Source organism: Plasmodium inui (genome assembly GCF_000524495.1).
Source record: "Plasmodium inui San Antonio 1 unplaced genomic scaffold supercont1.3, whole genome shotgun sequence".
Classification (NCBI taxonomy): domain Eukaryota; phylum Apicomplexa; class Aconoidasida; order Haemosporida; family Plasmodiidae; genus Plasmodium; species Plasmodium inui.
The window spans coordinates 1,341,311-1,362,575 of NW_008481837.1; the positions used below are offsets into that span (position 1 = coordinate 1,341,311).

At 41.3% G+C, this 21,265-nt stretch overlaps 9 protein-coding genes across 9 annotated transcripts; 4 read left to right on the forward strand and 5 right to left on the reverse strand.

Moving 5' to 3' along the window:
• Positions 1–191: 191 nt before the first annotated feature.
• C922_01133 (exosome complex component RRP45) lies at positions 192–1,757 on the forward strand (the record flags this gene model as incomplete). The annotated part of the gene is made up of 1 exon (XM_008816741.1): positions 192–1,757. The coding sequence occupies one exon, from the start codon at positions 192–194 to the stop codon at positions 1,755–1,757; it is 1,566 nt and encodes a 521-aa protein (XP_008814963.1).
• A 1,030-nt stretch (positions 1,758–2,787) lies between these two features.
• C922_01134 (hypothetical protein) lies at positions 2,788–5,388 on the forward strand (the record flags this gene model as incomplete). Its single annotated transcript, XM_008816742.1, has 1 exon — positions 2,788–5,388. One exon carries the CDS (start codon positions 2,788–2,790, stop codon positions 5,386–5,388), a length of 2,601 nt encoding a protein of 866 aa, XP_008814964.1.
• Positions 5,389–6,048: 660 nt separating this feature from the next.
• Positions 6,049–7,182, forward strand: C922_01135 (hypothetical protein; the record flags this gene model as incomplete). The annotated part of the gene is made up of 1 exon (XM_008816743.1): positions 6,049–7,182. The coding sequence occupies one exon, from the start codon at positions 6,049–6,051 to the stop codon at positions 7,180–7,182; it is 1,134 nt and encodes a 377-aa protein (XP_008814965.1).
• A 437-nt stretch (positions 7,183–7,619) lies between these two features.
• Positions 7,620–8,751, reverse strand: C922_01136 (DNA-directed RNA polymerase I, II, and III subunit RPABC1; the record flags this gene model as incomplete). Its single annotated transcript, XM_008816744.1, has 5 exons — positions 7,620–7,685; positions 7,828–7,902; positions 8,175–8,258; positions 8,463–8,522; positions 8,683–8,751. 5 exons carry the CDS (start codon positions 8,749–8,751, stop codon positions 7,620–7,622), a joined length of 354 nt encoding a protein of 117 aa, XP_008814966.1.
• Positions 8,752–8,890: 139 nt separating this feature from the next.
• On the reverse strand, positions 8,891–9,344 carry C922_01137 (DNA-directed RNA polymerase I, II, and III subunit RPABC1; the record flags this gene model as incomplete). The annotated part of the gene is made up of 2 exons (XM_008816745.1): positions 8,891–9,002; positions 9,202–9,344. 2 exons carry the CDS (start codon positions 9,342–9,344, stop codon positions 8,891–8,893), a joined length of 255 nt encoding a protein of 84 aa, XP_008814967.1.
• Positions 9,345–10,686: 1,342 nt separating this feature from the next.
• C922_01138 (ferrochelatase) lies at positions 10,687–12,446 on the reverse strand (the record flags this gene model as incomplete). Its single annotated transcript, XM_008816746.1, has 4 exons — positions 10,687–11,392; positions 11,687–11,792; positions 11,960–12,046; positions 12,293–12,446. The coding sequence occupies 4 exons, from the start codon at positions 12,444–12,446 to the stop codon at positions 10,687–10,689; spliced, it is 1,053 nt and encodes a 350-aa protein (XP_008814968.1).
• Positions 12,447–12,945: 499 nt separating this feature from the next.
• C922_01139 (hypothetical protein) lies at positions 12,946–13,911 on the forward strand (the record flags this gene model as incomplete). The annotated part of the gene is made up of 1 exon (XM_008816747.1): positions 12,946–13,911. One exon carries the CDS (start codon positions 12,946–12,948, stop codon positions 13,909–13,911), a length of 966 nt encoding a protein of 321 aa, XP_008814969.1.
• A 344-nt stretch (positions 13,912–14,255) lies between these two features.
• Positions 14,256–15,317, reverse strand: C922_01140 (hypothetical protein; the record flags this gene model as incomplete). Its single annotated transcript, XM_008816748.1, has 3 exons — positions 14,256–14,436; positions 14,914–15,001; positions 15,287–15,317. 3 exons carry the CDS (start codon positions 15,315–15,317, stop codon positions 14,256–14,258), a joined length of 300 nt encoding a protein of 99 aa, XP_008814970.1.
• A 2,443-nt stretch (positions 15,318–17,760) lies between these two features.
• C922_01141 (hypothetical protein) lies at positions 17,761–20,013 on the reverse strand (the record flags this gene model as incomplete). Its single annotated transcript, XM_008816749.1, has 1 exon — positions 17,761–20,013. One exon carries the CDS (start codon positions 20,011–20,013, stop codon positions 17,761–17,763), a length of 2,253 nt encoding a protein of 750 aa, XP_008814971.1.
• Between the last annotated feature and the right edge of the window lie 1,252 nt (positions 20,014–21,265).

Genomic DNA, 21,265 nt, shown 5'->3' on the forward strand with positions numbered 1-21,265 from the left:
TAAAAAAAGGGGGAATTTCCTAACACGTTGGAGGAGGGAATGCTAACAAATGAATCACCTTTAAGTAGAAATGACCTTAAAATTTTGAAGTAAAGACTCATTTGGCATTTTTTTTTATTCTCAATTCGTTACAAATTTTTTCTTACGTAGTTGTCCCATTTGCCCCTCCAAATGACGATGTCAATACAACAATGAAGAGTTGCAAAAACAATGCAAACTTCTTCTGGTGCAACTTGAAAAAGAAGCTACGATTGGATGGACGAAATTTTGAAGATTCAAGAAACATTTCGATATACTTTCTGGGAGAACACGGAAATGTAGAGGTTTCTATTGGGCACACAAAAGTTATATGCAGAATCACGAGTGAAATTGTGAAGCCATTTGATAAGAAACCAAACGAAGGAATAGTAAAAGTAAATTTAGATATAGATAGTTTTACAAACGCAAATGATAATTCCCAAATTAGTGATGAATGTTTGGAAATTAGAAATTTAATTGAAAGAATTTTAAAATCAAGTAATCTTTTAAATTTTGAATCTTTGTGTATTATCCCCCAAAAGAAAGTGTGGTGTTTGTTAGTAAACATTATTGTCATAGAAAATGATGGGAATTTATATGACTCTTGCTATTTGTCTGCCTACAGTGGATTAGTACATTATCGAAACAATGAAGTGACAGTTGATAACAGTGGAAATATTATTATCGAAGAAGGGGAGACAAGTTACACCCCCTTGTCAATTCATAATACTCCTATTTTGACTACCTTTGCGTATTTCAATTGTGAAGCCATATGCCTGATCGATCCGTCCATACAGGAAGAAGAATTTATGTCTTCCAAATTATCCGTTGCACTTAACAAAAACGGAAAATTAGTGAGTATATTGAAACCGGGGGGGTCCCCTATATCGTATGAAAAAATACTTGAAGCTATCGAGCTAGCGAAAAAAAGAGTTAAAAGCATTTTGAAAATTTTAGAAGATGCGTTAGAGGAAGATAAACATTTAAGAAATAGCTTGAAAAAGAAAAATTTACAGATCAAATATTCTTCCAATCCTGTGCACATAAAATATGATGACGCACGTGTTCATGCAAAACCGCTGGTTATCCCCACCAACAAATCAGTAAAAAATAATCTCAACATTGAAAAAATTATAAAGAAATATGAACAGTACATATATTCGCAGGAGGTGAAGAAGGAAGGAAAAGAAAAATCGGCGCAGGGGGAGACAACCCTAGGGGACACTACGCGCACAAGTCAGTACCTGTTAAACGAAGAGCTTCGAAAATTGAAGCAGAAAAGGGGAATGAAGAATGGTGAGGAGTTTGCCTACATGGATAAGTATGATGACGATATCAGCGAGATCAGCGACATCAGTAGTAACTTCGGCACAGGAAACGAAGTGGACCTTAGAAATGCAGATGTGGGGAAGATAAAGAGACAAGAATTCAGCGACGGCAACTCGCATCTGCATAATTTGAAAATGCAAAGAACAAGCGAGGTGTCCCGAAAGGAGATAACTAACCCTCCAGAGTGTCAACCGATGGGTGTCACCAGAACTGCGAACGATAGGATAGACGCCACTGTTCGCTCAAACCCGTATTTTAAGGGATACCCAAGTTTCCAGGACCAGAAAAGGAACGCGAGTGCCAAGAAGCACGCCGACTCGTCTGTCGTCTCGAATGACGATTCATCCGACATAGACTTCTCCGTGGCGATTAACCAGAATTTGAAGAAAACAAAGAGGAAAAAAAGCTAAGTGTGCCGGTGAACCGCGGGAGCCGTCGCGATGGTGGACTCACGAGGATACAATTGTCTGCATCAACATAGGGCACCCCTTTGTCCTATTTTGTGCAGCTGCTCTTATTTGAAGCGGCAGGCGGTGGTCTGCCCTTTTCTCGCCCACTCTTCGTACCTTCGCACATTCGCACGTTCGTACCTTTGCACTTTCGTACCTTTGCATTTTCATACCTTCGTGCGTGCTTGCCGGGTTCCCTCTTGACAGTTGCGCCCCTCTTTAATTTCGCCCGTCTTCACCGTCAACATTTTTAATTTAAAATTTTTTTCAGTGCCAAACCGATGTGCAAAAAAAAAAAGCGCAACGTAGTGTAAGAAAGGCGCACAATAAAATGACCCTCGCCCTGTTTCTGAGGGGGAGAAGCTTAAAAGCGCAGCAGAGAGCGCCGAACGGGTAAGCAGGTCGTTATTTGAAGGCGTCCCTTTTGTGAAACACATCGGGGGGGGTGTTCTTCTGGCCGAACGTTTTGAGGCGGACCAGCCGTGGGGATGTGCCATGTCTGCCTGCCATATCTGTACATGTGTAAGCCAGTGCCGAACATGCACATGGGTAAACATATAACTACCGCTTTGGCGCGGGGGAAAAAAAAATATATATTAGGTCAAATTCGGGTCAAATGTTAGGCCAAGGTGTGGCCAAATATTGGGTCCTTGTTGAGCCCACACGGATTGGCGAAAATGCAATCCTGTTCGAAAAATTGGAAGCGTAATTACTTGGCCACTTCACTTTTTTTTTTTCTCAATGTTAAAATATGTGATAATTTTCTGAACTCGTTTCATTCTTTGATCCCAATTGGAACCAAATGTGTAAATTGAAATAGTTTAAATTGAGAAATGGAATTTCTACATGCTCTGGAAACGCTTGCGCCAGTGTTTTTTTTTTTTTTTGAGGGAGAGGGCAACCAAATGGCTGTGATGAAGCAGCGGGCGAAGTGACCATCTAAATTTTGTTCCCCTTCCGGATAATCTACGAAGAGAAAAAAAATGAGAAGATGAAGAAAAGGGACGCGTTAAGGTGTATGCACGCTCTATGCGCGTTGTTCCTGCTGGGGGCAGAAGCGAATTGCAATGGAGTGGGGCATCTTTCAGGGAAAAGCAGAGTTACCCGCTCAGTTGCTCACGGTGGAAGTAGTGCCGACAATAGAGGCAACAATAGCGGCAAGAGTAGCGGAAACAGTATCTGCAGCAGGAGGGGAGCCGCTCTGAAACGGCACCTCAGGGGGGAACCCCTCCAACCCGAATGGAACAAAAAGGGGAGAGAAATCCAAGTGAGGTACTTCATAACAACGGGGGGGCACCACTTGAGAGACTTAGATCAGGGGACAAAAAGGAGTACCAAGCGGACCAAGCAAGCCGTGCTTACGAAGCAGATTGAACGTACTAGCCAGAGCAAACAATTCGCGCTACACATGGATGAGCACAAGGGAGATTCCAGCGACTATATGTTTAACCTGATGAGGGAAAGGAAGAATAACCGGGGGCAGACTTTCCCCACAGGAGTAACAAACCAGTATGGACAAAAAAAATTGGGTGTTGACGCTGCACCGGAGAATCGCCGCCCCCTGAAAGAAGACGAAGTGACCTACAGATACGTAGAAGAAATGGAAGCAAAAAAAATTAACATCAGGGGAGTGGACATAGAATATCGTGTGTACAATTTAGAAGAAGGAATATACATCGTGGATAATGCAAATTATGAGAAAATAAAAGATCTGTGGGACAAAGACGAATTGAAGAAGGCCAAAGAAAATTTCCAAGGATCTTTTGACATAAAAAATCAGGGCATTAAAGAGGAGGACTGGATTATGCTCCCACTAGATTATGATGAAAATAAAAATATCAAGTTGGTGAAGGCAGACTTCGACAATCCCACATATGATTATATACTCACGTACTACGACAAAGAAAGGAATTACTACTTCGAATATAAAAGGAGAAATTATTACAAACCGTTTCGAAACACAGTGCATGAGACACCACCATACAAATCAGAGTTAGAGGAAGACAGAAGATATTATGGGAAAGAAATTATCATACCTAAGAAAAAGCTAGATAATGAAATTTTTAGGCAACCAATGTTAAGTGATGTTTTGACAGGGGGGTGCAATAGAGAACCCATAGGATTAGAATCATGGAGGTATGTAAAATATCCATACGGAAATTTAATCGAGTATCAAAAATATAGCCAACTTTATTGTGTTAAAAAAAATGGGAAAGATAAACCCGTTATGAGATACCACTATTTGGGGAATAGCAATTTAGCTGTTTCTGAAATTTGCTTAGGCACGATGAATTTCGGAAATTATGTGGATCAGAAAGTGGCCCACGAACTATTTGATTATGCTTATGAAGAGTTCCAGGTGAATTTTTTCGATACGGCCGAAATATATCCCTTGCCTGTTAGCGAGAACTACTTTGGGTTGTCGGAGGAGATTTTAGGAAACTGGATTAGGGCAAAGGGGAAGGCCAACCGGCATAAGTTTGTCATCGCGACGAAGATTTGCGGAAGGACGGATAAGATTCCTTGGGCTAGGAAGTACAAGGGGGGGAGGGCAACTGGAACAGCGGCTGGTGTAGCTGCCTATACACATGACTCCGGGGGAGAAGCACAGGCGAACGCACAGGGCAACTACAACAAGGGAAATCGCGATCAGATTCCCTACTCCAAGGAGGAGAGCAAAAGCCCCATGGAAAAGCTCGAGGAGCTAAAAAGAAAGGAGGAACTATATCTGCAAAAGGACTACGAAGCACTGGAAAAGATGAAAAAACTGGAGAAGTGGAAGGAGAGTCAGAGAAAGGACAACATGATCACACTGAGCAAGGAGAATATTATTTCGAGTGTGGATAACTGCTTGATGAGACTGAAGACGAATTACATCGACCTGCTGCAACTGCATTGGCCAGACAGGTACTATCCCAATCAGTCTTCGGGAGATTATGGTGACGTGCTTTACGACTATAACAAATACTATGACGACTTTGTGCCCTTTGTAGAGCAGCTGCAAGCAATTAATGAGTTAAAAAAAAAAGGGAAAATTAGAGAATGGGGATTAAGTAATGAAACTCCCTTTGGCTTACTCAAATTTTACGATTTATGCAAACAGTTACACATATCTCCCCCCGTGTCGGTGCAGTTAGAATACAATTTATTGTGTCGTAATGATGTAGAAAAAGGGTTTCTTGAAATTTGTCGACCCCAGAATGCTAATGTTTCTATTTTGGCTTATTCACCCCTATGTGCGGGCATTTTAACGGGGAAGTATTTAGAGTACACGGATTACACGACTAAGGGGAGAATGCAAAAGTTTCCTTCCTACATGAAGCGTCTGCGAGGATCCATAGCTACTTATATCATTCGGGAGTTGTATTATTTAAGTCAAAAGTACTACTTCCCAAACCTCACTGTGGCCGCCCTAAAATGGGTCTACACACGATCGTTCGTCACGTCCACCGTTATCGGCGTGTCCGACTTCCTGCAGCTGCGCGAGAACTTGTACTCTCTCACGGAGAACATGCTGTTTACGGATAAGCTGGAGCGAGAGATAAACGCGCTGCACTGGAAGTTCAGGGACCCCATCCGGATCATCCAGTGAAGCGCCGCGGGGTGGAGCGGCGAGTATCCTGATTAGCGGCGTTAAACTGGTAGTGGCATCGAATTTGTGTATTGTGTGGTTAATTTTTTTCTTTTTTTCTCTTTTTTTTCCCCCCTCTTTTCTCTTGGCGTGACTACGGATTGCGCCGGCAGAAGGGGGCCCTCCAGATGGGTATATGAAGCCCCCCCATCTCATTTTCTTCCCCTACCTATTTTTTACAAGTGTCGGTGTGCCTGGACACAGTTGAATGCCCGACAATTCTGGCTCACCTTTTCAGCGCCCTATATTTTTTCCGTCCCCAATTTGGCGTCCTTTGTTTTGCCCCCTCACGGTGGGTGTCATTCGTAGGTTACGCCCATTTGTTCATTTTTTTGTGAAGCGTTTTTTTTTTCAAATTGGTGTGCCCGGCTCCTTTTACTTTTTTTTTTGTTTCCCTCTCCACATGTTGAACGCAGAGAAGTATGAACATATTGAGTTGCCCATCTCCAATTGGTGATTAGCAAGTGGGGATATGAAGGGGAAGGTATCCCCATCGGATGGTTTGTGCAGCCATTTTTTTAAGGGGCAAAATTGGGGAGAGGTACACCTTTAAAGTACAGTTTTGTGTGACTCTCCCCATTTATTCCACCCTTTTCCACGTTGACGCATGACGAGCTGAACATGGACGTGGAAAACCCGAGAATCATGGTAGGCGAACAAGGAAAGGCGCTGTTTTACCTAACCAACCACGCAGACAACATATGCAGCGTGAAATTTTGCGGCGAAGATGTGTTAATCTCTACCTGCGATTGTGGAATGGTCACGTTATGGGATTTAAATAATTTAACAAGCACAGGGAATTACAAGGTATCAAATTATAGTGCACTATATGCGTCTCTTTTTGATAAGGACCATTTTTTTGTAAAAACAAAAGAAGGGTCGGTAAAATTATGGGACATAGAGCATAACCATTGTGCTGTAAAATTAGACGCCAACAATTATACATACGCCAAGCCGTACTGTGTGAATGGAAAAATAGTCACTCCTGTAAATCACCATGGGGACATTGCCATCTATGACCTGAGGATGCAGACAGATTTGCCGCGTAACAATACTGTATGCAGTGTGTCGAACGAAGGAAGTAGTAACACGCTGGTCATACGCTTTAACAAAATAAAGAAAAGTGTTGCAAATATCAAAGTGTTATCTTCCACTACGAAGCAGAAAGAAGAGAAATCTATTTTGAATAGCGAATTGAAATTCTGTAGTGACATTTTGGATATTTCCCCAGTTCCATTTTGGGGAGACTCGTTTATCCTGGCATGTTACGAACCTTCGCTTTTTTTAATCTACGATTTTAGGATGACGAATCAGTTCGTTTCCAGTTTTATAATAGACGTGAAGGAGAATGTCCTAAGTTATTACTTAAATAGAGACAAATGCGTAGTTAGTACTAGTAACAATTCTGTGTACTCCCTTACATTTGGGAAAAATGAACAGGTCGTCTGTTTGATCAAAAAGGCACACTGCCCAAAATATAATATGACTAATTTAACGATAAGATCGGATAGTAAACTCTTCATTTCAATTACGGACAAGTGTTCTGTTAACTTGTGTGATTTACACCAAATGGAAGTGATAGAGTGCATTAAGACTTATAAGTTTAATTGCTTCAATTTCGTGGACTTCCACCCTTTTTCCGGCCTCTTCGCAGTGGCAGAACGGAATAAGATTTCCATGTGGGCAAACCAAGCCTCCAGTTTTGAGCCACCCTCCTCGAGTGGCAATCAGTCAGAAGTGGTACCACTTGGATGAGACGCGTCCAAATGGGCTGCGTACTTGACTCCTCCTAATCATGTCGCCCATCTTGAGCATGTCCACCGAAACGTGTTACCAATTGATAAGGTTAAAAAATTGCAAAGTTCAGCAAAGAGTTTTAATTTTGTAGTATTAAAATCAATGGTAATGAGTAAACGAAATAAGAAGGAGGTGGAAAGGGAGCTGAGGGGTTTCGAAAGCAAACATTCAAATCGGTTAATGCGTGGGGGAGAAAAAATCGGAGAAGCAGCTGCACGCATGCTCACTATTAGGATGGCGTGAAATCGGGAACAGCATGAATGCCTGTTCACACGACATTGTGGTAACAAGGAAAAAAACAGCAAAAAAATAGGAACAATACAGGAAAAAAAAAATGACAAAAATGGATCGGCAATCTGCAGGGAGATTAAGTCGACACACGAAATGGGTGGGTTTCAAACCACAAGCCTGTAGGTCACGTACCTACCAGCTGTTTCACTGGGCCTGATTATTTTAACAACCTAAGAAATGAAACGGAAAAGCATGAAATAAGGAAAGCATACAAAAATGTGATGCAGATGGGGGACGAAGAGCATGGGCGAACGGGGAACGGTATGCGGCGAGAACAGCCTCCTTGCCATTAGCACCTTTTTTTTTTTTTACCTGTCCTTTTGCGAGGCCGAAGTATCGACAGACAGGATCCACGTCTTGAATTCTAGGCAACTTGTTTTCTTTAATCTGAAAATAAAGAAGTGGGCTAAATATGCGGGGCAGCACAGAGGGAACACGTGCATGCGGCAGAATTGTAGAAATGGAAAATTCTTCTTCCCGCTTTCTTCAATCCGAGTATTAACATAACGAAGCATAGGAGTTTTTTTCCCGTTTGATCAATTTTAACACCACACCAAAGGAAGTAGAATAGTGCGTAGCAACCACACAATTTTACTCTGCTGATGCGTTTCTTTTCCTTTGCATGTTTCTCCTCTTTGTGGTTTCATTCATTGTCTTACCTTATATCTTTGTAGGAGGTTCCTTTTTTCGTCACTCGTAAGGGGGATGTGCCTTGGAACGAGCTCGTGCTTCGTTATGTTAACCTGGCGAAGTCGAAATGGACGAGGTACATATCATTGTTGCGTCAGGAGTTACCTGCGGGTGAGAGGGGACACCCCCCAAAATGGAGACCCCCAGGTGGTAAAGTTTATACCCCTTTTCACCTGTTTGCAGAGGCGAAAGTGTCGCCTTTTTTGCGTTAACACAAATAATTTGTTAATTTTTTTTTTTTTTTTAACTGTGCTTACCAACAATTCGGTGTCCAAAAAATTTTCTATGATGTGTCTCGGGGCAGCTTCCTTAATTGCCTATATAGGAGTGCAAACAGAAACATCTAGGTGTCGACAGGTGGAAAAAAAAATAAACATATAAACAAATGAATAAATAAATAAAAACCAGGTTCATTCCTTATATATAAAAAAAGAAGGAACAAAATTATTATATCATGCTTATATGCATTAGAATTACATCTCGAGCGAAGGGTGTCAGTGTATTTTGCGTCACAAGTATTGCTCTCTGAATTGACTTTTCATCCATTTTTTCCGTCAGCCTGTATGGTTATATTTTTACATAAAGTTAAAATTGTATGTGAAGGGTGGCGACACGTGTGAAGAGGTGACATTATATAAGTAGATAGGACCCCGACTGTCGCATGCATTTTAGCGTCTTTTGTGTGTTACTCTCTCAAAGGTTTGACTCCTGTTTTTTTAGTTTCATCTGCGAAGTAAACTATAATTTTGTTGTTCGCGTCGTTCTTATGACTTGTGATGATAGTCATTCTGGATCGTCTGAAAATGGAAGCGCGGGAAAGGGACAGGGAGGGAAGGGATTTATCATGGTACACGCTTCTTTGCACAGCGGTTTATTATTTTAAAAAAAAGGGAAAAAAAAAAAAAAAAAAACGGAATGTTTTTTCTAACGTGGAGGAGTATGCATTTGCAAATGTCCTTTATCACACGTGTGAATTTTGTAAGTGCTTTTTCTTACAGCTTTTCATTTTCCTCAAACTGTTCCTTGAAGGTGGCAAAGTTTTCCATCTTCTCCCTGGGTGTTATGATGTATCCCCTGTCCTCGAGCATCTCACAGCAGGTTTTTCTGCATTTGTAGAACCTCGTGATGGGGTCTTCCATTTGGTTGATTAGATCTCTGTCACGAGGTGGTGCTTTTTTATCTGTGCTTCACTCACGGGGTGGTAACAACTTCTTACTTTACCCTATCTTCTTTTGCCCTCGTCTATTTTTCAAATTTTTCGGCTGCCAGTGGAGAGCTGATCTGACAAAGTTAATCCTTGGAATTTAGCTTATCAAATTGTTGGGGGGTAAAAATGGGTATAAATATAAGGGGCGCTATTTAGTTATTTATGCTATATCCTTGCTCTTTCCCAGGGGCAGTTTTTTCCGGTTCCCTCTTGTTTTACGAGGCCATTTCTTCCTATGGGAACTTTCGCTCGTTCATATTACTCTTTTTTTTTTTCTGCTTTTTTGAGAAGGAGAAAAAAGAATTACTGTTCACAGTTCTACGCACGCTGGTTTTTTAATCCACTCGAGGGAACATTTCCAATGCGTATGCCGACAGTGCTCCTGGAGAATCGCTAATTGTTAAACTTAAAAACGAATGTGGATTTATTCTATACACGCGTTTGCAATACGCGTACGCCCGCATGGCTTGCTCATTTGCACGGAGGTTCCTGTGCTCCGCATTAAAAATGGCATTATTGCTTTTTCCTTTGGGATAAGCCCCTTTCATTATCGAAAGGTGGGTTTACTTTATTTTATTCTGTTTTATTTATTTAGTTTTGTTTTATGTTTTTTTTTTCGTTTCTACGACGGCATAAAGTAGCCCTATCCTTGGCAAGTCGCAAATATAACTGCATTTTAGCTTTCTCTTTAGTTTGCGTAGCGCTTATCAGAAGGGGCGGTTTAGGTAGCAACAAAAATGACGCAACGCAAGGGATTACCAAGAGGCATTCTTTTAAACAGAACAGATATATACCTACGTTAATACTGCTCTGCGCGGGGGTATGGATGCGTGCCAGGAGGAGTTGTCAAAATTGGGGGGGAAGGAAGAATTAACGACAAATTTTGGCATTTCTGCATTCAATTCACATAGCAAATGGGGGTGGAAAAAAAAAAAATTCGTGTCACTGGTAAAAGCGAAAAACATTTTGTAGAAGTTACCATTTTGTGCTCCTTTTTATAATTTTTTTAATATTTAGCCAAATGAAAGATGGGTGGCCAATAAGAGGTGAGAATTCCCGTGATTTGCATACCCCCCCAGCTGTGTACATTTTTTTTTTTTTTTTGCATTGCTAATGTCTGCAGCAGGGGGGAGGGGGTGGGAGGGTATTCCCCCTCTTGGGAACGCGCAAATGTTTATGTCGGCACCGTATACATATATCTCTGTACCGTTGGGATGAATAAAATGGCGCACATCTGATGGGAAGATGACGGGATGGGCAAGAAGATTGGCTGCCTACCATCCAACTATGTTCTCCTCAATAATGCCCAAGAGAAAATCAATGCCCACTTTGGAATAATTTAAGCAGCTTATATATCGAAGGCGTCCATTGCCATGCTGAAGGAACTGCTGCTTATAGGTGATTTCAATTTCTTCCAGTGTCTCCAAACAGTCAGCGGAAAAGGATGGACAAACCACATCGACGACATTACATCCATCAGAAGACAACTGCTTTAAAATATTTTCAATACATGGTTGTATCCATCTTTGTCCTTCTATTCTGGATTGGAAAGCCAAAATATAATCTTCCTTCTTAAGGTTCAGCTTTTTAATCAACTGGTTTGTACTCTCGATACAAAAAAAAGGATATAGATCTCCATCCTCCACCGTCTTAGTAGGTATGGAATGGTAAGATATGATTAATTTGTTTCCCTTTCCATTTATTTTCCAGAAATTTTGAATACTCTCAGTAATACTGTTTAGGTACTTTTCATTTAGGCAGTATCCCGATAGAAATCTCAACTCTGGGATGTTATTCCACTTTTTTAAATTTTCCCCTACGCAGTCAAGCGTGGATGCTACTGTGCATTCGGCCGATTGGGGATATAGGGGCACTACTAGAAGCTTGTTTATGTTTTTGCCTTTCAAATAATCCAATGCTCTTTTTATGGACCTCTCTCCGTATCGCATTCCGTAGGTAATCGCAACTTTGTCTTTGTACCTGCGAGGTTGTCGAGTGGTGGCTATGTGGTCGTTGGGGTGGTTGCTATGTGGACGTCGGAGTGGAGGCTATGTGGACATCGGAGTGGAGGCTATGTCGATGCTGGAGAGGAAGCTTATGTCTATGTTGGAGTGGTGACGCGCTTCCCATTCGTGTAAATAGCGTGTGATTCCACCAAGCACTGAGTGATTAGTCTTTCCCACACAAATGAAAGCAGGCGAATCGTACATTTTTGTGAATGCTCACACGGACACAGATTCATAGAAGGGCTTTTTTTTTCTCTCTCTCAGTTACATTGCAAATAAACGCTCCTTCAACTCCGCGCACTGGTTATGCGTGTTCACGCATAGAGGGGACCCTTCGTCTGTCCACACATTTTTATATTTGGATAGGGACTTTGCTGCGGGGATCATACATGAGGTGGTGATCAGGGGAGGTGGGAAATGCCATGTATATCTTGCATGTTACCTTGCGGCGGTGTAAATAGGCATAACGCGCCCCTTGGTTGCCCTCAGAAGGGTGTCTTTTTTTCGAAATAATTTCCCCCCCCTTTTTTTTTATCGTTACCGCTGCGCAAGGGAAGTACGTAGCCATAGAGCAGGGGCAGCCACAAAAAGCGATTCAGCTTGACAACTCGCGGGTCGCCAAGGAACTCTAAAAGGGTAGAGATGTCCGGTAAAGGAAAAAAATAAAATAATAAGTTAATATGCGGCGACGCAGTACAATATGTATGATGTACATGCGCATTATGGGGTGTATTTTTTTTTTTTTTTTTTTTTTAAAGGAGAATTGTTTATCCCCACGGAGGTGGTGGTTTGGGGGGCCTGTAGCACTATTTCAGAGCACTTCCCAATTTTTTGTGCCCTTTTCCTTTTTTCCCCTTTTTTGTCTTTTCCTTACTAGCCAAATATTTGTACAACGCCCAATAAGTCGGTTTCGCGGGGCTTCCCAAATTGGTTATGAGTATGCCGATTTTGTTGCGTTGGAGGCTGTTTGTTATTTTATCTTTGGATAATTTTAAGTTGTTGAATTTTAGGAAGTCCTCTATATTCATTTTTACGAACGGCACCAAGTGCGATGTTCACAGCTGGTGCGTGCTCAAGGGGGGTTGGCTATGCCAAGGGGAAAGTTCGGGTCAATCGGGAGGCTGAAATTCAATTGGGGCGAGCCAAAATGAGACCGCGAAATCTATCCCTATGCAAACGAAACTCGCCCAAGTTGACGCTGAAGGGATGATCTTTACATGTCACAAAGAGAGAGAAGAAGATAGAAGAAAATTACAGGGAAAAATTAATTTAAAAAAAAAAAAATTGGGAAGCAAACAAATGAGGCTAAAACACCGCACAAGCTAAGTTGTAAAATTTGCACCTGCGTAGGGAACACATCACATTCGTATATACGCGTACGTTAGATATATTTTCTTATAAAATATAAGTAGCTCTGAAAGGACGCCTGAAAAGTTCGTATGGGAAGTGCTAATCTTTAAAAATGCCACTTCGCTTCTATGATCCAGCAGGAAAAGTGGGCCAGATAAACAGAGCAGAGAAGGCAAGATGAAGATTAATTTATCCCTCGGCAAGAAAACTAGAGGCGAGGAGGCGGGACAAAAGACGGGTAACGAGGAGGGCACATCGACTGGGGCATTGAAGAAGGGAAATCAGGAAGGTGATCGAAAAAGCAACAAAGAGGGAAAGGCAACAACCAAAGAAAAAAGTGTGAAGAACCAAATAGAGGATTTCTTTGTGACCTCAGATGATGAAGAGGAACCGTACGAACTGGAGAACAACCAAAATAGAAAAATAAATGAAGAAAAGAATAAACAAATCGAGAAAGAAATAAGAGAATATATTTATGAGCATGAAAATCCGGGGGAAACAAAACCAAGGGAGGAATTAAAAATTGATCACACAGACAGGAAGAAGAAAATTCGCTACCTGGGTTATAGGGCCGACGAGTTGACGAAGCTGCATGAGGATAGAGCGAACGGGTTGGGGGGGAAGAAGCAGTATGACGCCTTCTATAAGGAACTGGGAGAGACCAGAAGCCACCGTCGGGGTAATGACACATGGGGGGAGAAACGATCGAAGGAATATTTGCCGAAACGTCCAAGTGGAAGAAAGAGCACAGAAAGGGAAGACACAGCTGCAGCCAAGGCCGAAGTGGAGAAGGAAATCCGTATCGATGACATATTCAATAAGAGGGAAAGCGACCAGAAGGGAAAGTCCAAATACATGGACGCCCTCATTGGTAGCGCAAAACGAAGGGAATTGGAAAGGGAAATGTTGATTCAGAAAAAACTCAAAATTGATACATCCAAGGAAGAAAAAGTTTTTATAACGAAAGCGTATAAAAAAAAAATTCAGGAGAGGGAACTAATTATGAAGGATATGCAGCTGGAGCACCACCAGGTGCAGGCTGAGAATCGGCAGTCCAACTTCAACTTGAATTTGTTTCTTAAAAATATAAATGCGCCGTCCAATTATAATCGGTCGAATAGGCGTCCCCATTGTGAGGAGTAAAATTGGGGGCACAGAAATATAACGTGATCATTGTCACGCAAGTGTGTGTGTGGGAGATATTTGACGAGGGGAAAAAGGCACTCGAAGTGTAAATATAAAAGGAGTTCAAGATGCGTTCGGAGTATAAATAACGAAGCAGTAAAAAGCGCGCATGCAAACAGAGAATGGGATGACTGCAAACCACGCGTAGCATGTGCACAACGGCATACGATGAACTGATATGGCGAGAAAAAAGGGAAATAAAAAGAAAAGGAGGCAGTTAAGACAGATCCCCCGAAAACGCATTTGTTTTATTCCCCCCTGAGGACCACTCCACCCGTGAAACGTGCCAAAGAATGATGAGGTCACTCCTTATTTTCCTTGTACAGAATTTTCACGAGGATGTAATTTTTCCAGGGGCCTATCCGATACCCCAGTGGCTGAATCCGGACAATGTCTCCGATCTTTGCTTCGCTCTTTTCGTCATGGGCCCAAATTTTTTTTGTGTACCTGAAGGTCTTCTTATACCGAACGACGTACATGTACCTGTGGGGCGCATGGCAAATGTGGGCGATGTAAAATGTGGGCGATGTAAAATGTGGGCGATGTAAAATGTGGGCGATGTAAAATGTGGGCGATGTAAAATGTTGGCGATGTAAAATGTTGGCGATGTAAAATGTGTGCTATGTAAAATTTTGGCCATATAATTTTTTTTTTTTCCTTTTTTTTTAATGTGTAAGTGCATTTCTCTTGCACATTGAGGGGAACCTCTGCATGGAACCCCCCCCCTTCTCATTTTTTTCGTTTGCCTATTTAGGGGTATTATGATGCTGTGTTGTGTTTATTCTAAGGCCTTTTTTGTGTGGCATATCTTTTACTCCTTTTTTGTGTGTTTAGCTTGACCGCGACTCGGTGGGTAAAGACATGTTTTCCCTTATGTGAATACTCACATGTGGGGACGGGTCTACCTGCGTCCCTTTGCCCTCCGAGGCTTGGCCCCACGTATCACCGCACTAGGCTAACCTGTCGCATGCAACTCGTATGCTCTTGGGATGCTTGTCGTTAATGACGTAACCGACCATTTCGTTATTCGCTAAATTGTTTTTAATAACTTCAGTGGGTTAAAAAAAAGGGAATATCATATGTGATTGTAGGGGAAAGGGGACGTTGAAAAAATGCAAGCATGGAAAATGAGAAAATAATGGAGGGAAAAAAGAGCACATGGAATCGGTAGGAGAAAAGCGTTAACCCAGAAAAAAAGGGACGTAATAAAACAAGACATTAACATAGTATTAAGAGGATGTAATTAAAAAAATGTGCTATGATATGCACTGGAGAATTAACAAAACGGAGCGCAGTGGTAGCTGTCTGGAATGATAACGTAACAAACAACAACTGACGTAATTGGTTAGTCTAATTTTCGCCATTTTTATGGACATATCATGTGGCGCCCCAGGGCGTTGTTTGCTTCACGGTATGAACAAATTTAGAAAAAAAAAAGGTATATTACATGTCCTCAAATATCCAGCCGTAGCACGTTGCCAAGCTTTGTAATGCCAGTAAGAATATATTCCGCTTAGTTTTATCATTTTTTTTTTTCTGTTTCTTCTCCCTTGCCAGTTTGCATGCTTCTCTCTGTTGGTGTGGCGTAGGTGGTGTAGCGCGTTCGCTTGTATAGTATTCCTCACGGTGGTTTCAATGGGCTCATTTGCTTACGCATGTGGGTCGCCCCGACGGTGATCGGGAGGAGCATGTCCAGAAAGCGCTCTATACCAACCCCCGAATAAGTTGGGCGGAAAAGTTTTAACGAAAAAGCTCCTTGTGCAGCTGGTGGCACAGGGAAATGACGCCATGTACATGGTATATGTACACTTCGGTCCTTTCCTTTGGCCCAAAATATTTGGCCATCTCGTAAGAGGGGAAAAAACAAAACGCAACAATGTTTCCGCTAACACATGGGCAAACGATGACGCGCGAGAAGACGAGGGAAGTCCAAAGATGTGGTGAGCGGAAATTGAAGGCCTTTTCGACAGGCACTATAAATTATTTTGAGGAAAAAAAAAAAAAAAATTTGCAAATGTATAAATATAGATTTGCACAACGTACGTATGCGGAACGGCATATTCTAAAATTCCCCGAAAGATGCCAACAAAAAAATTGTGGCAAACGCATGCTCTGTTTATTCGTGCGTTTGGCATATGCATACGACTGCAAAGATGTTTTACGTTATATGTGCGATTGAAAGAAATGTTGCCTGAGGGTAAAAAATTGCTCCAGGTTTTATGCTTTTTTAACTTTAACCAAAACTGCGTTCCTTCGTTCAGTTATTATTTATTCATGTGAATATTAATTTTTTTTTAAACAATTTTTTATCCTTTAAGTAGTTTAGCAGCGTGTAGAAATATCATAAGGGCGTTGTTGTAGTGGTTAAGCGTCACCTTTATTTTCCCCCTTTTTTCCGTATTTTCTTTGCGTTTTTTCGGCTCTTTTTTGCCATTTTTTCTCCCCCCCATCCGGCGCAACTAGTACAAGATGTTTTACCCAGGAATGTTTCGAGAAAAGCCGAAGGACATAATTTCGGACAAGTGGAAAATCATTTTGAGGGTTTCGGGCTTCCTCGTATCATGTTATTTGATCTGCTTCCATGGGGAATTATTTGATATACCAGAAAATAACAAGTTGTCGTAGGGAGTCTCTTTCGCCCAAGGGGGAGGCAATCGCGCAGGGAAGCCTACGTAACGTGGGCATATGCGTAAATATATAAATAGGGAAAGAGCGGGAGATGGCTAATGATACAAACATGGGAGAAATTTATAGGAAGCGGAATCTCTTTGAAGTGAAGACGCAACCATGTGCCAAGTCCAATGGGCAGGCTTACTCAACTGGGTTCCTCGACTGCGTTGGCGCATGCTACCTTGTGTGCCCCTGCGCATGAGAGAGCCACCGACGGGGGACGAGCGTGCGTCGTGCTCAACAGCAGCACGGCTAATCGTAAGTTTATGCATTCGTTTAGCAAATGTTGCGTCTTTACACGTTTCCGTTTTGCTGTTCCACCCTTTTTAAGGGTGGACAGCTCTTTTTTCAAAGCGCACAGCGGGGAGTTACACCCCTTTTTTTTTCGAAACAGTGTTGTATTTCTTTGTACCATTAAGCAACATAACGCTTCGGATTGAAGTAAAATTTTCATTCTTTTTAAAAAAAATTGTGTACATGTGAGTTACGATTTTTTTCCTATATTGGAGGGCAAAAAAAAAAGGATGTGCATTTTGCGAAGTGTAATCAGGTCCACAAGAAAAGGAGGAGGCATAGAAAGGAGAAGTGCGTTTTATTTTACTCAGAGTGGAATTAAATATCGTGAGTAAAATTCCGCATATCTATGCGGTGAGTTGTAAAAAAAAAAAAAATATGAAAGAATAAAAGGAGGGGAGAAATCAAAAGAAAAGGAGGGGAAGTGCAACGGAGGAGAAAAGACATACAAAACGGAAATCCATATGTAGTGTTTATACACACTGGATAGAAGCAAAATGGGTTAAGTTGGAAATTCGGGAGAAAAAAAAATAAAATTAAAACTTAAAAAGGCTAAAACACTAAAAAAAAAAAACTGGTGTGGAGAGGGAGCAGATTAAAAAAGGGAAAAAAATATATGTACATGATAAAATGCACAAAAAATTTCACAGAGTGGTACAAAATTTGTAATGAGACCAGGTGCTGATGGAAAATCACATCAACACAGGTGGAATGTAGTTCCTCTGTCTGCCTCTATTTCTTTCTCTTTTTCTTTCTTTCTTTCCTTCTCTCTGTCCCTGCACACACATATGTGAATAGGAACCCCCCCGCAAGATAGCCTAACTACACATTGCGGTGGCCTCGCTAGACAAATCTGTAATTCTTCACGCACTGGAAAAAGTACACGTATAGTTCCTCGTAGCTGGTCGTGGATAACATGTCTTCATTCACATGGTCATAGATGTACTTGGAAATGCCCCTGTAAATCCTCTTGGCATCAGATCGTTTGAGCTTCTCAATTATAGCAACGACGTCAAAGTGCAGATCATGCGTCAACTTTAAGAAATGCTTATGAGTGAAAAGAAGCTGAAGCTTTTTAATCTTTTCCAAAATGACATGGAAGGAGTAGTAAACATAGATAATCCTGGGGCTGTTAAACATATTGAGTAAATTCCTATACTTGACGTAAAAGCCAAACAGGAAGATGTCCTCGGAATGGTAAATTTTCTTGTCATCACATGTTAGCAGTGCTCGAATTACAAATTTGTAAAAATTTAGCGAAAAGGTAAATATAAAATTGTTTATTAATTTTTTTTTTAATATTTTTCTCAAACTTTGCAAATTATTGGAGACTTTTTTAAAATACAAAATATATTTGTCCTTAAAAAAAAAATAATTACACATACAAAAAAGATGTTTGGGGATCTTAAACGTCTTTGTCATGATTTTCAGTTTTTTTAACAATTCGTAATCTTTTTTCAACGCTTCAAAGATAGACTTGATGTTCATTCGGTACTCCAGGATCCTTGAGCAATCGTCGCAGAAAATGTGCGTTTTTCTTACGGCTAGGAATTCTTCTCTGATTTGAACGAGTTCTTCGTTCGGCTGGTTTTTCGAGCGGCTCTGCGGGGGTTTCGAGTTGAGCGGCGCGTCGTCGTTTGTGCCTTGCCACGAAATGCCACCGAAGGTGCTCCCTCCGCCCCACGAGGTGCTATCGTTCGTGTCTCTCAGGGAGAGGCGGTCATCCATGTCCCTCATGGCGAGCGAACTTTCCGTATCTCCCATGGAGAAGGAATCGTTCGCACCCCTCGGGGAGGATGAATCGTGATGACTTCCCATAAAGGAACCCTTCACATCTTTCATGGAAATCGAATCGCTCTTCCCCCCGAGCGGAAGGGTGTCAACACTTCTACGCCACCAACAGGCGTTCGCGTTATCCTCCTTGCGCACATCATTGTCGCAATCATCACCGCTGTGTTGACCCTTGAGGGATGCACAATCGAGTTCGTAACAATCCTCAGTAGAATCGACGCTTATTTTTTTCCTTTTTTGTGGGGGCTCCCCCAATTCGCCATCCCCTCCCTCAGGGGCGTGATCTGTAATGGCCTGACCACTATTATCCTCCTTGTTTACGTGCACGTTACGCTCCCCCGATTTTATAATATGATTAAAATAATTTAAAAGCAATTTATTTGATACAGTTAAATTAATTTTCTCTGCAAATACACATAAGGAATTCCTGTCAACTTTCTGTTGACAGAAGATGCAAATGGCATTTAAGCAAAATTGGAAATATACAGAAACCCAAGGGGCATCAAAAATGGAATAAAATTTTCCATTAATTTTGAAAAGCTGAAAAAGATCAAACCGTTTGATCCTATTTTTAGGCACCATTTCATTATTGTTTATTTTTAAAAATCCGTTTTTAAATTTTTTTTTCAAATCTATTATTTCGTGGTAGAGATGTGTGTACAGCCAAATTTTTCTGAACCATCTGTTTCCTTCTTTTTGGGAGTTTCTATTGTGTAGCGGTCTCTTCCCTTTCGAGTAAAAATCGATTTTCAAGCATTCCCTAATTGATCGCATGCTCCCAACTTTTTTTATGTTCTTTTGGTAAAAGTTTTTATAGCTGCTTTGTTTCGATTTTGTTTTTCGCTTTGTTGCTTCCTCGTTTGGGGGGTGCTCCAAATTATTCGCGTGCGCTTCTTGGTAGGTCACCAAATCGATTACTTCCCCGTTCGGGTAGGGCTCATTTTGTACAGTCGTTCTACTCCAATTGGGATTCCTCTCACGTGTTTCGTTTTCCTCGAAGGGGCTACGCCTATCATTCTGGTTCGCACTTAGATTCGATCTAGCTATAGCTGAAGACGGGGGTGGCTCTTCTTCGTTCCTTTCAACTTTGTCCTTTACTCCTGAATTTTCCTTTGCGTCCTCTCCCTCCTCTTCCCCCGTGTATTCCTTGTCCATCAATATGGACAGGCACTCATTCATAAAGTACAAGTTCGTCTTAACATTAATTCTCAGCGAAATGATTAAATTTTGAATTTCCAGTATGGTCAAAAATTCGGTTATTTTTATTATGATAATTTCATTGTGTAGTAAATCTTTTATATTCATCTCTTCTGTGTGGTTAGAATGTAAAAGTTTTTTTTTTTCTTCGGTTGGCTGCGCAGCAGTGGGTTATGCATGTTCCGCCGGAAGGGTGTTAAGCTAAGTCTATGCATGTGGCTTATGTGACTGTATGTGCTTCTGGACGATGAAACGTATGCGTGCAGTGTTTTATATACATACGAGAAGCATTCGGTTCAAGGAATTGCAGTTTAATTTTGGGGGTGAACAAGGGAAGGCTCAAAATGAATCCCACCATTTCGTGCCTCTTAAAATGTTTTATTTCACTTTTCAAAATGGCTTCGTACTTGGCGCTCTTTCTCGTTTTCATGGGAAGTTTTTTTTTATTTTTCTTTGCTCCAGGGGTAGAACCTACATAAGCGTATGATTCCTCAATCCGGTTCGGCGTTTTTTCCTTCCTCCCCTATGTTTCGTAAGCATTGATAAAAGCATACGCCATGAGAAGGGGATGAAGAAAATGGTATCAGTAAGGATGGCGATAAGTAATGGAGATTTGCTGTACGCTTCTCTTTTTCCCCTGTTTGGCGTGAAGCTCATTAAGGGGTCAGGCCGGGGCGCACGCGCCAGTTCGGTAGATTTATGCAAAAAAAGGCCATTCTATACAGAGGGGTATAACATATATAACCATATAATGTACGGGAGGATAAACATACGTACAATTTTATGCTAGATTGGTTTCTTCCTTGTAGGTTCAAAAAGAAAAAAAAAATTGCTGTTTAATGCTACAAATGAGCTGAAATAAAAACATGCAGCTAATTTTTTTTTTTTTTTTTTTTTTTTGTGGTCCAAAAAGGGGCAGGGAAAAGGTCCGCTGCTCAATTGGGGGGAAGGCGCGTCACTCGCATGAGTATATTAATATATATATGTATTTACATTTGTTCCCCTTTTTTTCAGCGCTTTTTCGCCCCTTTGGCAACTCCACATCGTTACAATGTTTCGTTCAAACTGCCAACGTTCGTGTCACATATCGTGATGGCACAAACGGAGAGGCAAAAACGGATTTTTCGCTTCATTGTTTCAAAATTTGATACTAGAGAAAACTGGAAAAAATATGGAGATCGAAATTTTCCGCCCCATTTGACGAAGCGCCATTTCATTTTCACCAAATGAATTGTTTGCAGAAGGCAATTGGGGTGGAGATAAACAGTCGGGAAGAGTTTACAAAAAAAAAAAAATTGATGAACAAATGGGGAAGAGCAGCAGCTCTATGTAAATTTTGTGTATGCATATAACTGCGGGA